Source organism: Mesoplodon mirus, assembly GCF_964341445.2.
Source record: "Mesoplodon mirus genome assembly, chromosome: 7".
Classification (NCBI taxonomy): Eukaryota; Metazoa; Chordata; class Mammalia; order Artiodactyla; family Ziphiidae; genus Mesoplodon; species Mesoplodon mirus.
In genome coordinates, this window is record NC_138983.1 from 131,902,170 (window position 1) to 131,922,036 (window position 19,867).

At 44.5% G+C, this 19,867-nt stretch overlaps 1 protein-coding gene across 3 annotated transcripts in view; it reads right to left on the minus strand.

The window, feature by feature from the left end:
• The window catches only part of SIAE (sialic acid acetylesterase), a 35,402-nt gene that overhangs the window by 1,522 nt on the left and 14,013 nt on the right, over nucleotides 1-19,867 (minus strand). For all 3 annotated transcript variants that reach the window (XM_082627379.1, XM_082627380.1, XM_082627381.1), the window contains 6 exons: nucleotides 13,068-13,206; nucleotides 9,313-9,490; nucleotides 7,793-7,902; nucleotides 7,089-7,222; nucleotides 2,550-2,707; nucleotides 1,118-1,307 (listed from right to left, as the gene is read on the minus strand). In XM_082627379.1, coding sequence (XP_082483505.1) covers nucleotides 1,118-1,307; nucleotides 2,550-2,707; nucleotides 7,089-7,222; nucleotides 7,793-7,902; nucleotides 9,313-9,490; nucleotides 13,068-13,206 — 909 coding nt within the window. The remainder of the gene's footprint in view (nucleotides 1-1,117; nucleotides 1,308-2,549; nucleotides 2,708-7,088; nucleotides 7,223-7,792; nucleotides 7,903-9,312; nucleotides 9,491-13,067; nucleotides 13,207-19,867) is intronic.

Genomic DNA, 19,867 nt, shown 5'->3' on the forward strand with positions numbered 1-19,867 from the left:
CAACCTTCCTGTGATCCTCCAGCCAAACAGCAAAGCAGGCAGGAATTTGGGTGAAGTGAGCCACCGCTGTGCTGCTCTCTGGCTCCCAAAGGAGCTGGGGAATGAAGAAGGGGCACAAAGGAACTGGGGATGGTGAGCTGGTCTCAAGTCAGAAAACAATCCATCTGGTGAAGGGAGCATGAAATACCCAGTTCCCAAGGTTCAGTTCTGTCCTGGTCCCAGCTAAGATTCCAGGTCCAGACGATGGGCAGCCTGCCAGCTGTTGACTAGAGAGGAGAACTCAGAACACAGACTCCTTGGAGCTAGGATTCACCTAAAACCCAGCATGCAGAGAAGCTAGGTGGAGTAGGTGCTGAGGAAGCACCTGAGGCAGGTGGATGCTCTGGTTAGGATTCCAGAGGAGGAACAGTCCTAGATAAACTCCTGTGTAATTAAAGTTTGTCTTCTACATTCTTTCATCCCCCCTCCAATGCCCTCTTTTCACTCACCGCCCACCACAGCCTAACAACTTCGGGGCTCCCAAAGACATTTAAATGCTCCACCTGGGAATGCCTCCACCACCAACCCCGACCTTAGAAGACTCCTAAATAAGCTGTTTAATCAATAGCCCCAGTTCCACAGTGGAATGATCCTCACCAGGTATTAGAAGCAAGTACAGAGCTCCGTTACAGTAATTCATACTAAGTTGCAAATCACCAAGCTTCAACCTCTTAAAGGAGAGACTCAACTCAAAAGAAAATCAGAATTTAGGATAGTGCAACAAAGAAAAGATGTCTACGGATGAAGGAAACGTTCTGGAGCGAGGGTCCTTTCAATAGGTGCCCACAGATAAAGCCACGGGCCCTTTCCCACACAAAGATGGCTGCTCTGGGAGGGAAAACGCAAAAGGAGTATCATTTCAATGTGGGCACGTCTTCCCTTCCTTGGTGGTCTCATCAAAATTGCCTCTAAGTGAATGAATCAGTAGCTGCTTTTTTGTTGCTCTGAGATAAACTCAGCACCTGACCAACCAAAACCTGCCTCGTAGTCATGTTATAATTAGAGGTGGGCCTCGGTGTGGAGGAAATCCCGACCCCCCCCCCACAGGATGAACCCCTACTGTTTCTGCAGTTCTCACCTCAAATATCTTGTTGTGCCTCTGCACCTGGATTGGCTGGGAATACGTGAGGTTGAGCAGCCCCATGTCGCCCAGGAGTTCTATCTTCTGAGGCAGTGGTCCTTGAAAGGTCAACTTCTCCCCATAGGCCACGGCACGGGCCCCCAAGTGAAGCCTGTAGGCCACCGTCTGCTTATCTCGAGGGTGTGTGCTACAGGATAAAGAAGAGGTAGAGAACTTTGGGTTTGGGCTCAACAATAATCACATTTTTTAAAAAAGGAAATCTTATACAAAGCACCCTTTAAGAAGGTGAGAATAAAGTTGACTGAATCTAATAGCCAGTGACCTGTGGCGAGTCAGCCTAAGAGAAATGGTGAGTTGTAACCACAGATGGGGCTCTGGGCCTTCTATGGGTCGGAAACCTTGAAATAACCGAGGACTCGGAAGGAAGGAATAAAGGGAGAGAGGGAGGGAGGGAGGGCAGGTACTGGAACTAACCTAGGAGAGCTCTCGTAAGACTGCTGCAACCACTGAAAGTCCTGTGTTTCATCTGAATCAGCTGTTCATTACTTGGTCCCCTCTAGGTTTTATTTGTTCATTCAATAAACATTCATTCTTTCAAAACTAAATAAATATCCCTAGTGGTCCAGTGGTTAAGACTCCACACTCCCAATGCAGGGGGCCCGGGTTCGATCCCTGGTCAGGGAACTAAGATCTCACATACTGCAGCTAAGCCCGCATGCTGCAACTACCGAGCCCACGCGCACTCTAGAGTCTATGCACCACAACTAGAGAAGCCCGCACGCCGCAACAAAGACCCAGCGCAGCTGAAAGAAAGAAAGAAAGATTTAGAAAGAAAGAAAGAAATGTTCATTCAGGCTCCTGCTATAATCCAGACACTCTGTGTTGGGCTCCATTTCACACTGAAATCCCCTGGTATCCTACAGCTAGCGGGTGGTAATCATAGGGGCTGTTTACATCAGGGTAGTCATCCAGATAGTCCCCCTCTGAGTCCACAGTAGAATTCCATTTCCTGCTCTCGCTGAAGACAGGCATGGCCATGGGATTTGCTTTGGCCAGTGCAATGTGAGCAGAAGTGACTTACGTTGCTTTGGGTGGAAGCATTTAATTACCAACGTGAGACCGTAGGTGCATGTGGAAGCACAGATCACCCTGGAGCCTCTGTCGCTCTGGATCTGTGAATGACGATGAGAGCAAAGCCTCTCTGTTGACCTTATTTGGACGTGGAGTGTGAACATGAAATAAGGTTCCATGGCATCAAGGCACTGGGATGGTGAGGGTTTTTGGTTACTGCAGCACATCCAGTGTGAATGACTGATAAATCATGCTTCTAATGTCCAATCCCCAGGCCCCCTCACAAGTGAACATCAGAGTGAAGGCCACAGACAAAGAACATGTATTATTGTTCAAACAAAGCCCAAGAAGCACCCACCTGCCAAAAGGCGAATTCCTATCACAGAGATCCATAGCTACAGCCATGAAAGTGTTGGGCATCCTTAGGTTAGGGACATAGCCGAAGTCCGCTGTTTGATGCCAGCGGATCTGGGGAAGTCCATCATTCGGGGTTGCACCAGACAAATATGAAGATAACTAGAAAGTAGACATTGTGCATCAGCATTTTATTTCATCAGAAACCTACACTGCAATAAAGCTGGAAAAACATTAAAAATTTTTAAAAAGAAACCTACACTAGAGTCTTTCACAAGAAGACCCTGCTTCTGCTTCACTGACTCCCGTGCTCATCCAACACGTACTTACGGAGCCTCTCACCCTCGTGGCTGAACCTCTCATCCCCCTCGCCGCAATGGAACTCTGCCACCCCTCTCAGCAAGAGGTGGGGTCTATTTCTCCTCTTGCTGAACCTGGGCTAAGCCTGTGATTTGCTCTGACAAACAATGCGGCAGAGGTGATGGTGTGCAGCTTCTGAGGCTTTGCCTCAAGAGCCCTTGCCTTCAGATTTCACTTTCTTGGAACCCTGAGATGGCCATGTAACCAAAGTCCAGCTACCCTGCTGGAGAAATGTGGAGAGAGCAGCCTTGGAAACTGGAAGGTCATGAGGAGAGAGGTGTTAATATCCCAGCCGTCCCAGCTGAGGGGCCAATCATGTGAATTCTAGATCCTTCGGTTCAAACTGCAGCCACATGAGCAAGCCTGGCTGAAGTTACAGAGCAGAGATGAGCCACCCCAGCTGAGCCCTCCCTGCCTGGCCAACCCATGGAATCAGGGGCAAACACAGTGGCTGAGGCGGTAAGCCCCGAACTTCTGAGGTAGCTTGTTACAAAGCAGTAGGTCGGCCACTGACAACTCTGTGTACAACACAGGGCAAAGCCCTGTGGGGAAGCAGGGAGGAATCTGCCCTTGAGCGCGCGGCACATTGCACCAAGGACCGCAGTTCTTCACACCTTCCGAGAGCCACACCCTCCTGCCATATGGCTCTGTGGTTTCTCCCACTAAGAGAAGGTGTACATTTCCCCACCACTTGATTCTTATTAAAATCTCTTATGCAAATTGGCTTTAACATACGAAATGATAAAAGGCGCTGAAGCTGCACAATGAAATGTCATGAAAACTAGAAAATGGCAAAAAAAAAGATCCAGTAAGTGACCCTACTACTTCCCACACAACAGCCAGAAGAAGAGTGAAAGTGGAGCCATGTTCACCAACCAGCGCCATGATGAGGATCATGGCAACAAAGTCTAGGGTGAGTTACTAACCTGAAGCGCTGAGGGGAAATGCTACCAACAGCCGCTCAAGCCTAGGAAGTGGTCTCAAAATGGCAGTTTGCTGAGAATTCCTGCAGTAATTCTCCACTATTTCATCGGCTGCACTACTACACACTGGCCTCATGGGGGCACCAGCAGACTCCACATTCGCATGAAATTCCTGTTTTTCCTGAGATAAAGCAGGACACTTGCTCAGTCTCCTGCAGTGATTAGTAGAAATACTAATCACTGCTAAAGAAGGCATATAATAGCCAAAGAATATAAAAGTGGGCACATTTGGAGGACTTGACAATAGCATCTGCAGTCTGCAGTGTGTTCCACTGTTCCTCCAAAACCTTTTAAAAAGCACACTCCTGGGCTTCCCTGGTGGCGTAGTGGTTGAGAGTCCGCCTGCCTGTGCAGGGCACGCAGGTTTGTGCCCCGGTCCGGGAGGATCCCACATGCCGCGGAGCGGCTGGGCCCGTGAGCCATGGCCGCTAAGCCTGCGCGTCCGGAGCCTGTGCTCCGCAACGGGAGAGGCCACAACAGTGAGAGGCCCGCGTACCGCAAAAGAAAAGCACACTCCTAGGGTCTCCAGTCCCTCAACTCCGGCTCCTTCTACTCTCTCCCCGGGCCTCCGCTCACCTCTCTACTCAGACACAGGCGTCTAGCCCTGCTCTCTCCACGGAGTTCGTGTCCTGCCTCTAACTGTGCTCTAGTTACTGCCACCACCGTTTCACACTCGGCCCTTCCATCAAGTCAATTCATCTTCCTTTACACACCAACTGTCCCTCCAGATTTTCTGACTTCTCTCATTAATAATAATAAACACTGGGCTTCCCTGGTGGCGTAGTGGTTCAGAAGTCCGCCTGCCGATGCAGGGGATGCGGGTTCGTGCCCTGGTCCAGGAGGAACCCACATGGCGTGGAGCGGCTGGGCCCGTGAGCCATGGCCGCTGAGCCTGCGCGTCCAGAGCCTGTGCTCTGCAGCGGGAGAGGCCGCGGCAGTGGGAGGCCCGCGTACAGCAAAAAAAAAAAACAAACACTGACATTTTCTAGCTTGTGCCAGGCTTTACATGGACTAACTCATTTAATACTTAAAATAACAAAAAGGTTCAATATCTTGTTCAAAATCACATAGCTAAAGAAGTGCCAGAGCTGGGATTCGAATCCCCAGACCATGCTCTGAGCCATTATGTTGCCGAATGTGCCATTCCCCTTTGAAGTTAAACATTTATATTCCCAGTTTTCCACAACCAACCAACCAACATACTGTTGTTGATGATGATAAAGTTGACACCCAAGGCTAAGGGACTTCCACCAAACCGCATGCACAAGTGCAAGGACCAGGTCCCTCTGCTTCATGCTATATATTTCTAGTACCTCACACAGTTCGTGGCATGTAATAAGCACTTAAACATATTGTTGGCTTGAACTGGTTGAAGTCACATTCAAATCACCACGTACACAGGCTGAGAGACAGAAAAAAATAGTTTCCACCAACAGTAATACAGAACTGGTGACAGGAGTTGCTATTTTGAAAATAATGAGCAGAATATTCTTGTTCAAAGTCAAAACAAATGTTAGAAAGAAGAAAGAAAATGATTGTGAAGTAATTATAAGTGGAAAGAAGGTCTATAAAAATCTTTATCCAAAAAAAGGTACATGAAATGGGATGAGGTAGAGGAACAGGAGGATGGTGAGAGGAAAGCATCTCGGGGACACTCAGAGGCGGACGCCTCGAAGTAGGTGCATCCAACTCAAACATTAAAGCCTATTTTGTGTTTATGCTGTGAGGTGGGCCTCGGGGTTTTTTTGGGTTTTTTTTTTTTGCGGTACGCGGGCCTCTCACTGTTGTGGCCTCTCCCGATGTGGAGCACAGGCTCTGGATGCATAGGCTCAGCGGCCATGGCTCACGGGCCCAGCCGCTCCGCGGCATGTGGGATCTTCCCAGACCGGGGCACGAACCTGGGCCTTGTTTTTATAACACCTTACTTGTTTAATTCCTATGTTCTAGACAAGTCAGAACTACTACCCTGCTAAGACATCTAGGTCTCGGAGGGGTCACGTGAACAGGTGAGGCAAGGCAATTATGAACTTGGTAAAATATGTTTATTCCTTTTAGACAAGGCTGAAGCAGAATCTTTCTGACGAGGTACCGCTAACTGAAAGTATGGTTTCTCTTGATATACTTTTCCATTTGTGTGTTGGGCCATATTTAATGAGTGCCAACCAATTAGGTCATACTGGGGCTATAAATGTGATCCAGGAAAATGTGGTCATGTGCACAACGTACATACAAGTAAAAAGGGGAAGTGAAGGGTACTAAGCAATCACCCATATGGGGACAGACTCTGGGTAGTCGCAGAAGCTTCCTAACTGATATCCAGGCTAACGGATGATAAAAGTTAGGTAGGAAAGTGTGGGAGAGAAAGATTGTTCCAGGCAGAGAGCATGCGCAGTGGGCTGGGAGTGAGTGAAAGAGCGCGGTTCATTCTCAGGGGTGGGAGGGATAACAGCAAGTTCGGGAGGGTGTGGGGAGGTGGACACTGTCACACATGGTTGCTAAGAGTATAAATGTATACAAATTGATACATTTCCACAGAAAAATTTAAGGACATGTTCAAAGCCTTAAAAAGTGTGCAATTTAACCTAGTAATTTCATTTCTGGGAATTTATCTTATGGAAATAATTAAGCATGTGTGCAATGATTTAGCTACAAGGAAAATAAACATGCCACTGCTTATAAAGGCAAAACGTTTAAAGCAACCTAAGAGCCTATCTATGGAAGACTAGTTAAATTACAATACAACCATATTTCTGAGCACCCTCCAATTGTTATAAATTGTGCTGGAGATTAATATTTATTGGCATGAAGAATGTTCACAATATGACCTTAAGAGAAAAAGCAAGATATGATACAGTATTATGGTATGGATCCTATTTCAAAAATATATGAGCAGAAAAGGTCTGCTTATTTCTGGATTGTGGAATTATAAGTGTTTTTAGCTTCTTTTTTTTGCCTTTCTCTTTAATATTTCTTTAATGAACATGTAATGCTTTTCAATAAGAAGAAATATTGGTTACTTATTAACTTTTTTTAAGATGTAATTGTCCCATCAGTAAACTGAGATGAATTAAGTTATGTTCAGTTCTTGACCAGCAGGCAAGCTAGGAGGGCAAAAAAAAGGAAGACGGATTCCAGGGAAGAGACCTCAACAGCACCTCCCCACACCAAAGCCCATGAACCCTCTTCCTCTCAGCACATACCTGGACAAATCCAAATGGGAAGAAGCGCTCCGTCTGCCCCTGGGAGCCATCGTGGAAGGTTTGGCGCCAGTCTTCAATGAGTGCAGGGAATGTACAATTGTACAGGTCCCTGTTAAAGTTTACATTGGACTCCCCTAAAAACAGTCCAAACTGTGAGAAGAGTTTGGGGTAGATGCAAAGGCAGCCACACACTGCTCCCCAACCTCTATGCATGCCTTTAGGTAGCGGGCCTTCCTGAGGTCTCCCTGGACTGGCCTTGTGCTTGCTCTGGCCAATGGGGCATCAGCAAACACGATGCAAGCAGAGGCTTGAAAAGCAATTCAGCTCTGTGGTTTGTTCTCTCCTGATACACTTGGAACCCTGACACTGCCATGTAAATGATATCTGAACTAGCTTGCTGAAGGATGAGAGGCCACGTGAGAACCGGGAGGCCCCGGCAGACAGACAGCCCCAGTCAAAAGACATGAGGGAGAGGCCAGGCTAGGTCATCCAGCCACCAGACAACCTGCCAGGTGGCCAAAGGCACATAAGAGATCCCAGCAGAAATTAGCCAAAGCGGCTCAGACAGAAAAACTACCCTGCTAAGCCAGAGAATAGTGAGCTCACTAACATTATTACTGCTGGAAGCCACTAAGTTCTGGGGTGGTTTCTTATGCAGCAACAGCTAACTGATACAATGGAAAACCAGCAAACTGAACACTCACCCTGGTACCATATCACCCCTTTCAGAGTCATATTACGGAGCGGATGGATCATGGCATTCCAGAGAACAGAGTAGTCACTGGGACCAGTTTCAAGATCAGATGGCATGAACCTGAAATCAGTAAGACGCACAAGTGTCAAGAGAGAGCCAATGACTGATCACATGATGATCCCGGAGCTGGGCATCTATCCAGCTTCACTAGGGGCAAACTCCTGATGAAAGCAACACAGAGCTCAATTCAACCACTCTGTTCCCATGAAAGCATGAGGACAGTCTCCAAATTTCACTCCCGGTTCTTCCCAGAATAACTGTCATCAGTCAGCTTTCTGTGAGCTCAGACGGGGCCATCCCGGTTTCCATCTAGTGATTAAGACCAGGGAGGAGGAGCGTTTCAATGAGTCTATTGCACAGGCAATACGTCTATTTAACTAGTACTCAATGGGTGGACACTTGAGACTGCGTTAAGCTCTTTGCTTTTATAAGCAATGCCATGATTATCTTCCTTAGAGCTAAATCATTGCATACAGTCTTAATTATTTCCTTAAGATCACTTCCCAGAAATGAGACTGCCAGGTCGAAAGGCACATTTTCTTCAGACTTTGAACATGTCCCTAAATTGCCTCTGTGCAATGCTTGTATGAATTTACAGTTGCAGCAGCTGCGTATGAGAATGGCCACTTCCCCTTGCTATTGTCCCTGCCATGTCCCCGGAGATCTGGGAAGCCTGGCTTTAGAGTCCTCCAGCTCTAGCGAAGGCAAGTCCTTCTGTTCCAAAACTGGAAAACTTCACTTCCCAACAGGCAGGCCTTTACCCAAGATATACCAACAGCTCAAGTCCATGCTCTTCCCAGAACTGATGAGACAAGGTCGGTGAGAGCAGTTCACATATTGTTCATCTCTGTTTTAACATTAGTGTCAAGATGTTATTAACCAGCCTCTTCTCTCCCTTCCCCCACCTCCAAATATTCTTCGTGATCCAGCCCTTCCTGAGCGTGCTTTCACCATCAGTCCTCTAATACACTTCTCTGATTACATGGGTACTTGTTCTTCCAAACTGTTAGACTGTGTTTATTCTCACAGGCAACACAGCACCGTGGTTAAGAGCACAGACACTGACACCAGACTTTATCATTTCCTAGTCGTGTCCACAAGCAAGTCACTAAACCTCTCTTGGACTTAGTACCTTTTTCCATCATATGTTAATAGTATCCACTTCAAGAGAGTGTTGTATTGAGTGAGTTAATATATATAAAGTGCTTACAGCAGTATCCAGCATTTAGAAAGCTTCCATTAAGTATTAGCTATCACTGTTATTAAGGAAAAGGGTCATAATTCCTTCCTGACCTATTCTCAGATGATTGTGGTGCTGATGACAGTGAAAATAATACTTGAATAAGTTACAAACATTTAATACATATTTGTACATTCAACACATTCTTGACTCCCCAAAGGAGACCATGATCTTCCTCTCTACAAAATTTCCTGGCTGGCTTTCTCCCAGACCAGAGGACGCTTTCTTACCCTTGCCTCGGGACCCCACAGGCTTTCAGCGACCTTCCAGATGACCAGGCTTCAATGGGCGTCCCGGCCCACGAGGAGGAGAGCAGCCCCACGGGATACCGCAGAGTGTCATGCAGGTAACGCCCAAAGAGCCAGCACACTGCTGACATGTACGTGAAGTTGCCATGGCCCAAGTTTTCTGTTCGGAGAAACAGTTAAACAGTCATGGAAAAAGCAGATGGATAGGGACTGCAGCTCCTAGGTGGGTCCAGGTGAGAAGAATGGGTGTGGGTCAGGCCTTGCATTTCTTTCTGAGACTCTCCAAGAGTAGGATAAGATTGAGAGGCAGCTGCCTCGCTAGCAGAAAGCCAAAGGCTCTCTGGCCAGGCAAGCAGGCATCCCCCTGCTTCCCCACCGTGTGCAGGGCCCTGAGAATCTAGGAAGATTAATACTCCTCTGCAATAGGTGAGGGGCAGAAAGGCCACTGGCCCCCATTCCACCCTCACCTACGTGTTCCTCTTTCCCAGCATCCATCCCCACTTAGCTCTGTGGAAGGGAACAAGCAAGCATGGGGCAATGTCGAGAAGAAAGGTATATTTTTTCTGGGTAGTTTTATACCCAATTTTATAGCTATGGTAATGAAAACAAGAACAAACAAGTGATGGGGAGTTTGGCCAAAAGGGAAAGTAACAGAAACCAAAACCAGTGTTTAAATGTTCAGCATCAGGACTTACCCGGTAGTCCAGTGGTAAAGAATCTGCCTTCCAATGCAGGGGACAGAGGTTTGATCCCTGGTCAGGGAACTAAGATCCCACATGCAGCGGGGCAACTAAGCCCACGTGCCACAACTACTGAGCTTGTGTGCCTCAACTAGAGAGGCTGTGTGCCGCAGACTACGGAGCCCACGTGCCCTGGAGCCCGCGTGCCACAACTAGAGAGAGAAAACCCACACGCCACAACCAGAGAGAAGCCCACATGCCACAATGAAAGATCCCGCATGCCACAACTAAGACCCAACAAATAAATAAGTAAATCTTTTTAAAATAAATAAATGTTCAGCATCATAGCTCATTCATCCATACAGCCCTGTAACCAAGACAGACCAGAAGAGGCAATTTCCATGTTAGAAGAAGGCTGGTGAAGAGGGGAACGTGAACACACGCAGCTGATGGGATCAGTCCAATCCAACAGCTGTTAAAGAACCACTTTGTGTAAATCACTGGCCTGGCACGTGAAAGATCAAAACTCAATACAGTTCGGCTCTCAAAATGTGGATAGCATAACAGTAGGAATTGAAATCAGTTTCAAATCAGTTAAAATGGATTGAGCACCCGCCAGGTGCCAGGCGCTTCTAGATGATAGGGGTACTGTAATTAAAGGGATACGGAGAGACATGGAACCTCTCCTCAGAGGTCTTATATTCTACAGAATAAGACAAATATTCAGCTGAGTACAAAAGATGGCAAAATATGGTTTAGTGCTTTAAGAGGTATAAACAAGTGTTAAGGGGTTTTAACAGCAAGAGAAAGAATATGAAATGAAAGGCAGACCATTAAATGCCAGGTGAGGGCGGACCTCCTTCCCTGTTCTCCGGGCATACTCTGTGCCTGGTGTTTCCCTCACCCCACTAAACCATCAGGACTTCTATATTCTCCATGTCTGGCACCCAGTGCAGAGTCAGTGAATGTTTGTTGGCTGGTGCTGGGTAGCTGTGGGCAGCTGGAATAAAGGTGACTCACTGATGGGCAGGTAGAGGGAAGACGTAGTTAAGCGGGAAGGGGAGGGAGGTCGGGCGGCCTTGAAAGACAGGAGTCCAGGAAGTAGAGCTAGCATTCTAGGCAGAAGAAACAGTATGTACAAAGGCACGTAAAACTGGACAGGTTTTGTTTTGTTTTTTTGTGGGTTTTTTTATGGGTTAGGGTAAGGGTTAGGGTTAGGGTATGCGTTAGGGTACGGGTTAGTGTTAGGGTATGGGTTAGGGTATGGGTTAGTGTTAGGGTACAGGTTAGGAGAAGGGTACAGGTTGGGGTACAGTTTGCCTCCTCTCTACAGTTAGCTTGGTCCAGATAGGGCCAAGCTAATCACGGGAGTCTTTAAAATCAGAGACCCCTCCCAGCTGCAATCAGAGATATGAGGGCAGTAGAAGAGGTTGCAGAGACTGGAAATGTGAGAGGGGCTTGACCTACTAGGCTCTTCCCCATACACCTGCATGGCCTCACCTCTGTCAGGTTATTACAGAAATGCTGCCTTCCTCAGCTGGGACCTCCGTGGCCACTCTAAGTGGGAAACCACCACCCCATTCCAGCCCCAGCAGTACTGGCCCCCTTCCCTGATGTATTTTATGTACTTATTTCTGTCTCAGCAAGCACCACCATCTAACCTATCCCTTGATGCTCAAAAATTTGAGTCTCTGAGTTCAGAGAGTGAAATGGAGCCGACAGCAAGGTATAATACCTTATCCAAATCTAATTGATTCCTGAGTTTTGGATGACATGCATTAAGAGTTCACAGACCAAAGGATTCATTAAAAATCTACCCAAATCTATTCAGTTTCTGAGTTCTTAAAGGGAAAGTTCTGACAGTGTGATACTGAATAGTATCAATACTTTGTATAGAATTTACAAATTTTATTATTCATTTTCTGTATTCCCTCACTAGACTGTTAAGCTCCATCCAGGAGACCAGGCGTGCCTGCCTGCTTTATTCTCTGCTATACCCCCAGCATTCAGAATAGCGCCTAGCTCATAGTGGGCATCCAAACATTGGCTGAATGAATTAATACTTGAAAATGTGGGAGCAATTGAGGTTACCAAGGTAAAGCATGTACAGGTGAAAGAGAAAACGGACCAGAAAGAGGACAAGGGACCACGTCTGGAGGAAGGGACTGAAGCAAGCAAAGAAACAGGCAAGGAGAGGACAGAGAGGGAGAAGGAAGGAAAGGAAGCGCCAAGCAAGCTCAGAGGGAGGCGCAGCTTCCAAAAGCAGCAGTCAGCAGGGCCGATGCTACGGGGTGTCCAGAGTGCACTGTAGAAGAACAGCCGTAACCTTGGGGGAAGCGGTTGTTGACCTGGACGCAGAAGCCAGATTATAAAGGGTTAAAGAGTGAACACGTTGGAAGGTAATGAAAAGAATGAAAAGGTGTTCTAAAAAGGTTTAACAGAGCAAAGGAGAGAGGTGAGGTACCAGGAGAAGGGTGTGTGTTACACTTTGTTTCGCTTGGTTTTGTTAGAATAAAAGAAAAGCAGAGCTCTGAGGGCGGGGACTGTGTCTGCCCCTATCACAGCTGCACCCTTGGGGCCTAGATCAGAGCCTGACGCAGAGCAGCCTGAACTAAAGATTTCGTGCAGACTGGACAGTGGGGTAAAAGGACAGAGCCTGAGGGATAAGAGAAGGCCCTGGAGAAGGTAAGAGCCCGCATCAGAGGCAGGCCTGAAAGGAAAGAGTCAGCTGTGTTCAGACACAGAAACAAAGCAAGAAAGAGAAGAGGAGAAGAGAGCGTCAGGCACTGAAGAGATGCTGGCGGAGCTTGTGCTGAGTGGCCTCAATGGGACCGACGAAGATGGAGGAAGAGCCATCTCCTCAGAGCAAGGGGGCAAGATTCACTGTGGAGTCTTGGGAAGAAATGTATGAAACGGGTACCATCAGGAATGGGGGAGGTGTCAGTAAGAAATGAATAAAAGGATGAAAGAGATCAGAACCAAATTCACGATCACAGATTGCAAGCAGGGCACCAGCCCCTCACAGAAGAGATGGCACATGTTCCGGCAATCACTTACCCAAGGTGGGCTTGGACCACTGCAAATCAACCTTGGCAAGGTCCTCCAGCTCCTGCTGAGCCCGGTTGAGAGACACGGAGAGGATGTGGACAGACTGATAGGCAGCTGTGTTCGACAGCTCGTTTGTGGCATTAAATATCTGGAAAAGAAGCAAGAACGTCATTTCTCACACCAACCTAGTGGATGGTCAGTGATGCTACTGCCTGCTGGTAAATACCGCCAAGCCTCCGAGCTCCTTCTGAGCCTTCAGGAGACCAAAACCAAAATGAACAATCAAAACCAACGATGGGCTGGTCCGGATCGCCTTGATCCACAGAGACCATGATAAATCATGTCCCCAGAGAAGGTGGGAACACAATGAAATCTGAGATCTCAAGGACAAGTCTGTGTTAGATGAGAAGAGCTGTGGATGGGTTTAGGCTAAAGAAGGCCGATATCTTGAAACGAAAATACTTCTATTCAGAAAAAGTAGCTGTTAACATAAAGCCATAGCATTAACTTTTTTTTCTTAAATGGAGCCAGAAAGGCCGTGGGGAGGTAAGTTTATGTAACCCATAGCCCACTCGAGATGTATATTCAAAAGAAACACACCCGAGAAACGATTTTTTGAACTCCTGAAACATCCTGAAATCAGCCTCAAGATGCTTATCTTCTCATCTCAGTCCTAGAAAATCACCCAAGAAAAGCACGGGAGGCCTGGCAGAGTGAAAGGGGGTGTTCAGAGTGATCGCTGACAACAGTCCCAGGAAACCAGACAAAGAAAAGGGTCCGTCCAAAGACACAGCACTTTTTTCCAAAGCACTTTATGAAACCTCACCAGTTGCCAAGAGAGTGACAGGACTGGCTTGGGGTTCCTCTGGACACGAATGTGTGCTACACCGACTGGTTTCATTGTTAGTCCTATGAAGCACCATTCCTCTCTGGGCTTACATGTAAGTGCTATCTCCTTCAATCCTGATTTTTCAGTAGTTATGTTTCTCTTTATTTTAAAAAGAATGTATCATAAATATATTGTTTTGCTTTTTAATTAGTGTTTGTTTTTTCTGGTCTTCTCTCCATCCCCCTGGACAGTCTGGTCTTTCCAAAACAAAGGCCTAACAGGAGCCTCCAGAAGGCCAGTTATCACTGGCCTCTGGGAACAAGAGCTCCAGCTGAGACAGGACTGCCACAGCCAGAGGCACAGGAGGCTGGGCCGCTTTCCACTGGCTGCTGGCCACAGAGTGTGCAGCTGGCTGGCTTTCCCTCCCACCCGCCACAGAGAATACAGCTGGCCTCGCTGCTGCAGCGTAGGAGCAGCCAGAGTGCCTCCATAGAGCATTTCATTGAAATGCGCTGCCCCTTGAATCGCCTTTTGACTTGCCGCTGAGCCTGCTGTGGCCAATAAGATGGCCAGATGCAAAAGAAATGGCTCTTTTGGTCCCAGTGGGAGCCGCAGCCTGAAATGCTCCCTGGGTAATGGCAGCTCTAGGCTGTCAGGGTTACTGGTCTTCCACACATGGTCTCAGGAAAATTGCACAGGAAATCCAGACCTGCTTGTTCAGGATCTTCCCTGGCAAGTTTCATGTAAAATAAACATTAAAGACTAAGAAGAGACTAATGCACTCACAGTATATTTTGGCAGGGAAGTTATTTTTCAGCAGCAAGTACCTGTAAAAAGTCGCCTCCCTTGAAATTCAGTTCTGCACCAAGCACTAAGGATCGTATGTTGCTTCCATGGAAACGGGATGAAACTGCTTCTCTCCACCCACACCAGCTTCTGCACCGACTGGGAACTCCAGTGCCTCCTCGCAATGACACGCTAGTTTGGGGGGGCGGGGGGCAGCGCAGGGAACATGCGTCTTGTCTTTTCGACCCGCTGCTAACACTGTAGAGTACCGCAAGGCCAACAGAACTGGGGGGAGCGGGGCGGGGGGGGTGGTTGGCATCCTCCTCTATCGTTACCAGCACACAGAACTGGATCCAAAGCATTGGCTGGAAAACTTCCATTTTCAAACTCACATTTGTGTATTATTTCAAGCCAAAGCTCGAAAGCCACAGAAAGTGTTAGCAAAAATGGGGGTGGGGGGAAATTCTTGCTGCATCTGATGACAATTACTTCTGAAATTGGTACCCTGTCCCAACATCACCAAGCCTTTTTATCACCAAGCCTTTCTGATGGAAGGATTTCCTTGGGGATATTGGCAGCAAACTTAGGAATAAAGAGGTTTCAGGAAGATTTTCATTTAAATGACACTTGGTTTCCCTGCTGATGAGAGGAGAAGCCTTACTCCATCTGCTGAGATCAAATTTCATCTCATCAAACACCTCAGTGTAATTATTTTTCTACCAAGTATTGAAATGAGGATGTAAATGAATACCAAGGTATTTGAAGTCATTAAGGCTGCAGCGACTGGGAGAGCCTTACCACCTCTCTGGGGACCCGCAGTTCACCATCACAGCAGCTGCTCACTGGTGTTCATTTTGTAACCTTTATGCTACACTCTTGAATTAATGAAGAAACGACAAGAATCTATTTCCTCAGAGAATCTTGCATGAGGTCTGCACAGGGGAGCAAGGCACGCGTGTGAATGTGTGTGTGTATGTGCGCCAAGTGCACGCACGGAAGGACACAAGGAAACTTTAAAGAATTTGGATCCTGTATGTTACTTTACCTTCTACCACAGTACAATATAGCAGATTTAGTTGAGAAAATAACTACAAATAAGCCAGTCATCACAACTCCTATGAATCTGGTATTGTAATGTGGCACCAGCCCTTCTCTTCTGGATTTTAATTCCCCTATTTGTAAAGCAGGAACGTGGGGATTGCTGAGATATTGAAAAATGGGCTTTCTATCTAATGTTGGCCATCTTCTTCCAAGCTAACTAGAAATATCCCAGTCTTAAGACATAGCCTGACTTAGGAGGTGACAGATGAACATTTAGACTTTCCTCCATTTATAAACATCTCACTCAGTGTTATAAATAACACTTGATTTTAAAATTCCACTTTACCCTAACAACAAGATGGGCACACAATCTGCCATTTCCCTCATTTGACTGTGAAGAGTGGTTGGTTATAGTGGAAATCTTATCTCCTCAGAAAAGTCACAAGGAGGGAGAGAAGGAGAAAGACAGAGACTCTATGTGTGTACACGCGCATGTGTGCTGGGAGTCTTCAGGGGGAAAGGAGCAAGTGGAATCAAGGAGGAGTCATGTGAAGCATCCTTTTGATGAAAAACAAAGTTCTACCGAGTGTTTAGAGACTAGAAAACTTGGCTTTCGGTACTGTCAGCACCTAAAATTCAGTCTTGCAGACTAAGTGCGTGATTTAAAACAAACAAATAAAAAAATTAGCACTTGTCTTTTTCAGATGGAATCTCTTTTCTATTTCCCTGTATCTCGGAGCTTGTAGCCCTAGTTTAATACAGAATATGCTTAAGAGTAAATTCCAGGCAGAAAGAATGTGTTCTGTCTTAACAATCAAAATCTGATTAAGCTTGACAGAAAATGGGATGAAATCCCCTGGCACAGACTGCGGCTGAAAACCTGACTGTACAGATACAAATAGATCTGGTCCATGCCTTTCTGTGCAAACAGAGAACTGTAATTAAAGCATTAAGGAAAATACTGTTTTCCTTAATGAGTTAACAGCAATCCCACTTCTATATAAAACCATGCTTTCTATCAAGAGATAAAACTTCAATTTTGCTTCTATTCACTTATGTTAAAAGGGAGCCCAGTTAAAGTCCAGTTTAATAAACATTTAAATTCAAAAGGTTTCTGTATACTTAAGTAGGGCAGGAAGAAAGACTAAGTAAAATATTGGTTAGGAAGACATAAATGCAAGAATTTAGATTTTTAAATTAGAAAACTAATAATGAAAGGAAGTAGATATGTCCAGAGTAGAATCTTTTTAGGAGCATTATTTATTAATTGGTTAAAAAAAGGAAAAAAAAAAAAAAAAAAAAAGGAAGAACCCATAAGGGGTAGAAGCTATAGAAGCAAAACAAGAAATCATAAGTATGTGCAAGGACTCAATTTTATAAATTTTTTTAAAAAGATTAATTGAGATCATGGTCCAGCTGTAGAGATTTTTAAATCTCAAATTTAAATATTTCTCAAAGATGGAGAAGTAGATAATGGAAAAAAGGCAAGGAAATAAAAATCAACTTGAGGAGGAATTGAGTTTTAGAGAAAGAGCTAGGGAAGATGATAATCTTTTCAAGACCTTAACCTATTAAAGGAAACAAATGAAAGTACACATCAAAGTATATAAATGTATTAGTTCTGATGAATAATGCAAATTAAATCATTTATTCCTAAGATTCTTATTTACATAATGTGCCTCTTTACTGTAAACTGAGCCTTTGACAGATATTTAAGATATCAGTTAGGTGAATATCAATTTCTTGATTTTTTAACTTGCTCTTAAAAATTCTAGTTATTTCATGCTCATTATAGAAAAATCAAAAAATACAGACAAGCAAAGAAAACTAATCCCAATTTCAAATGTGCCAAAGAATTTAACTCACACTAACTTCTCTGGATGTCTGATACTGAGTAAAAAATATTTACTCATCTTTCAGCAATATTTTAAGCTGATAATCTTTAAATATGTCTATGAACTTGCTACTGTCCAGCCCTGATCCTAATATAAATGAAACAGCAATGATCTCGCTTACTTTTATTTTTAAATCAGATAGCTTCCACTAAACAAACAAAGCAATGACAATTCTGAGGCCCAAAAGCAATAACCCCATCACACAGTACCTAGAAATCCACTCTCTTTATTCTAGACTGGTTTTGTGTTCAATTAGAAAGTGGAGTTTTTGTAAAAAGAAATCTCAGTGCTAAAGACATTTAGCATCCAGGCTTTTGTGCTACCACCGTTGTCTTGCTAGGATACCAATGAACAATTAAGAAACTTTCTCCCTTGATAACTCTTTCAGTGTCCATTTTATCCAGCTTTACTTAAGAGACCTCGCTCATCGTGTGTCAGAGGGGCCCTATCCTCTAATAGCAATGGGGACAGGCACACTTCAAGATGAGTTTCATCACTGACAACGTACTGGCAGGTCGGCATCCCCGTGTTCTGTCCCGCTTGATTCTCTGGGTACTGTATACGCCCCATCCCCTACCTGGGAGCTCATGTAGTGCTCTTCCTCTCGACATTCTATCAGGGTAAACAAGAGCCCAGTGAAGTCTCTCTATAGCTGCAATAAGGGAGAAAAAATGCTAGTTCTCAAAATTTAAGAACAATTAATCTTCAAAGGCCATGACTGAAACAGAGAAAAAAACTGACACTAACAAAAGAAATCCTAGGCTATGAAAAAGTTGAGCAAAAAGAGTCATCAATGGCTCTTATTTCTGTGTAAAAAATATATATATATTAATTTGATATATGAATATATATATCAATTTGACACATGACCCCTAACTGAAGTATCAAGGTGTCTGCATGCGGCTTACCTTGGGATGGTTCAACAATAACAACAACAAACAGATAAATCAAATATGGCAAAATACTTACAACTGTCAATCTAGGTGATGGATATATAGGTCTTTATAAGTCTCTTAACTTTTGTGTGTGTTTGATGTTTTTACAATAAAAAGCTTTTTAAAATAATGACATCTTACATTTAGACATCACTTTTCAATTTATAAGGGCCTTTTAGAGACAAACAAAATAGTTTTATCTTCATAATGGCTCTGTTAGTTAGGTCAGATATAGTTGTAGTATAGTCATTAAAACTAAGCCTCAGACATTTAACAAAATTCAACAAACTTTCATGATAAAAACTCTAACACAAGTAGGAATAGAGGGAAATTTTCTCAATATGATAAAAGGTGTTTATGAAAAACCCACAGGTCACATCATAGAAAGACTGAAAGCTTTCTCCCTAAGACCAAGAACAAGACAAGGATGTCTGTTTTCACCACTGCTATTCAACATTGTACTGGAAGTTCTAGCCAGAGCTGTTAGACAAGATAAAAGAAATAAAAGGCATCCATATTGCAAAAAAAAAAAAGGTAAAACTATTTCTAACTGCAGATAATACGCTCCTATACATAGAAAATCCCAAAGAACCTACAAGAAAGCCACTAGAGCTAATAAACAAATTCAGCAAAGTTTCAGGGTACAACATCAAAATGCAAAAATCATTCGTTTCTAAACATGAGCAATGAACAATCCTAAAAGGAAATTAAGAAAGTTCTATTTATAATAGTATGTAAAAGAAAAATACTTCAGAATAAATCTACCCAAGTAGGTAAAAGACTTGTACACTGAAAAACTATAAAATATTACTGAAAAAAAAATAAGGAAGATCTAAACTAATGGAAAGACGTTCTATGTTCATGGATAGGAAGACTTAACATTGTTAAAATGTCAGTACTACCCAAAGCAATCTACAAATTCAACACAATACCTATCAAAATTTCAACAACCTTTTTTGCGGAAATGGAAAATCATATCCTCACATTTATGTGGAATTACAAGGGATCTTGAATAGCCAAAACAATCCTGAAAAAGAAGAATAAAGTTGGAGCACTCACATGTCTCAACTTTGAAACTTACTACAAAGCTACAGTAATTAAAACAGTATGGTACTGCCATAAGAAGAGACATACAGACCAATGGAATAGACTAGAAAGCTGAGAAATAAACCCTCATATATATGGCCAATGGATTTTTGAAAAAAGTGCCAAAACCATTCAATAGAGGGAGGACAGTGTTTTCAACAATTGATGCTGGGAGAACTGGATATCCACATGCAAAAGAATGAAGTTAGACCCTCACCTTACACTATATACAAAAAA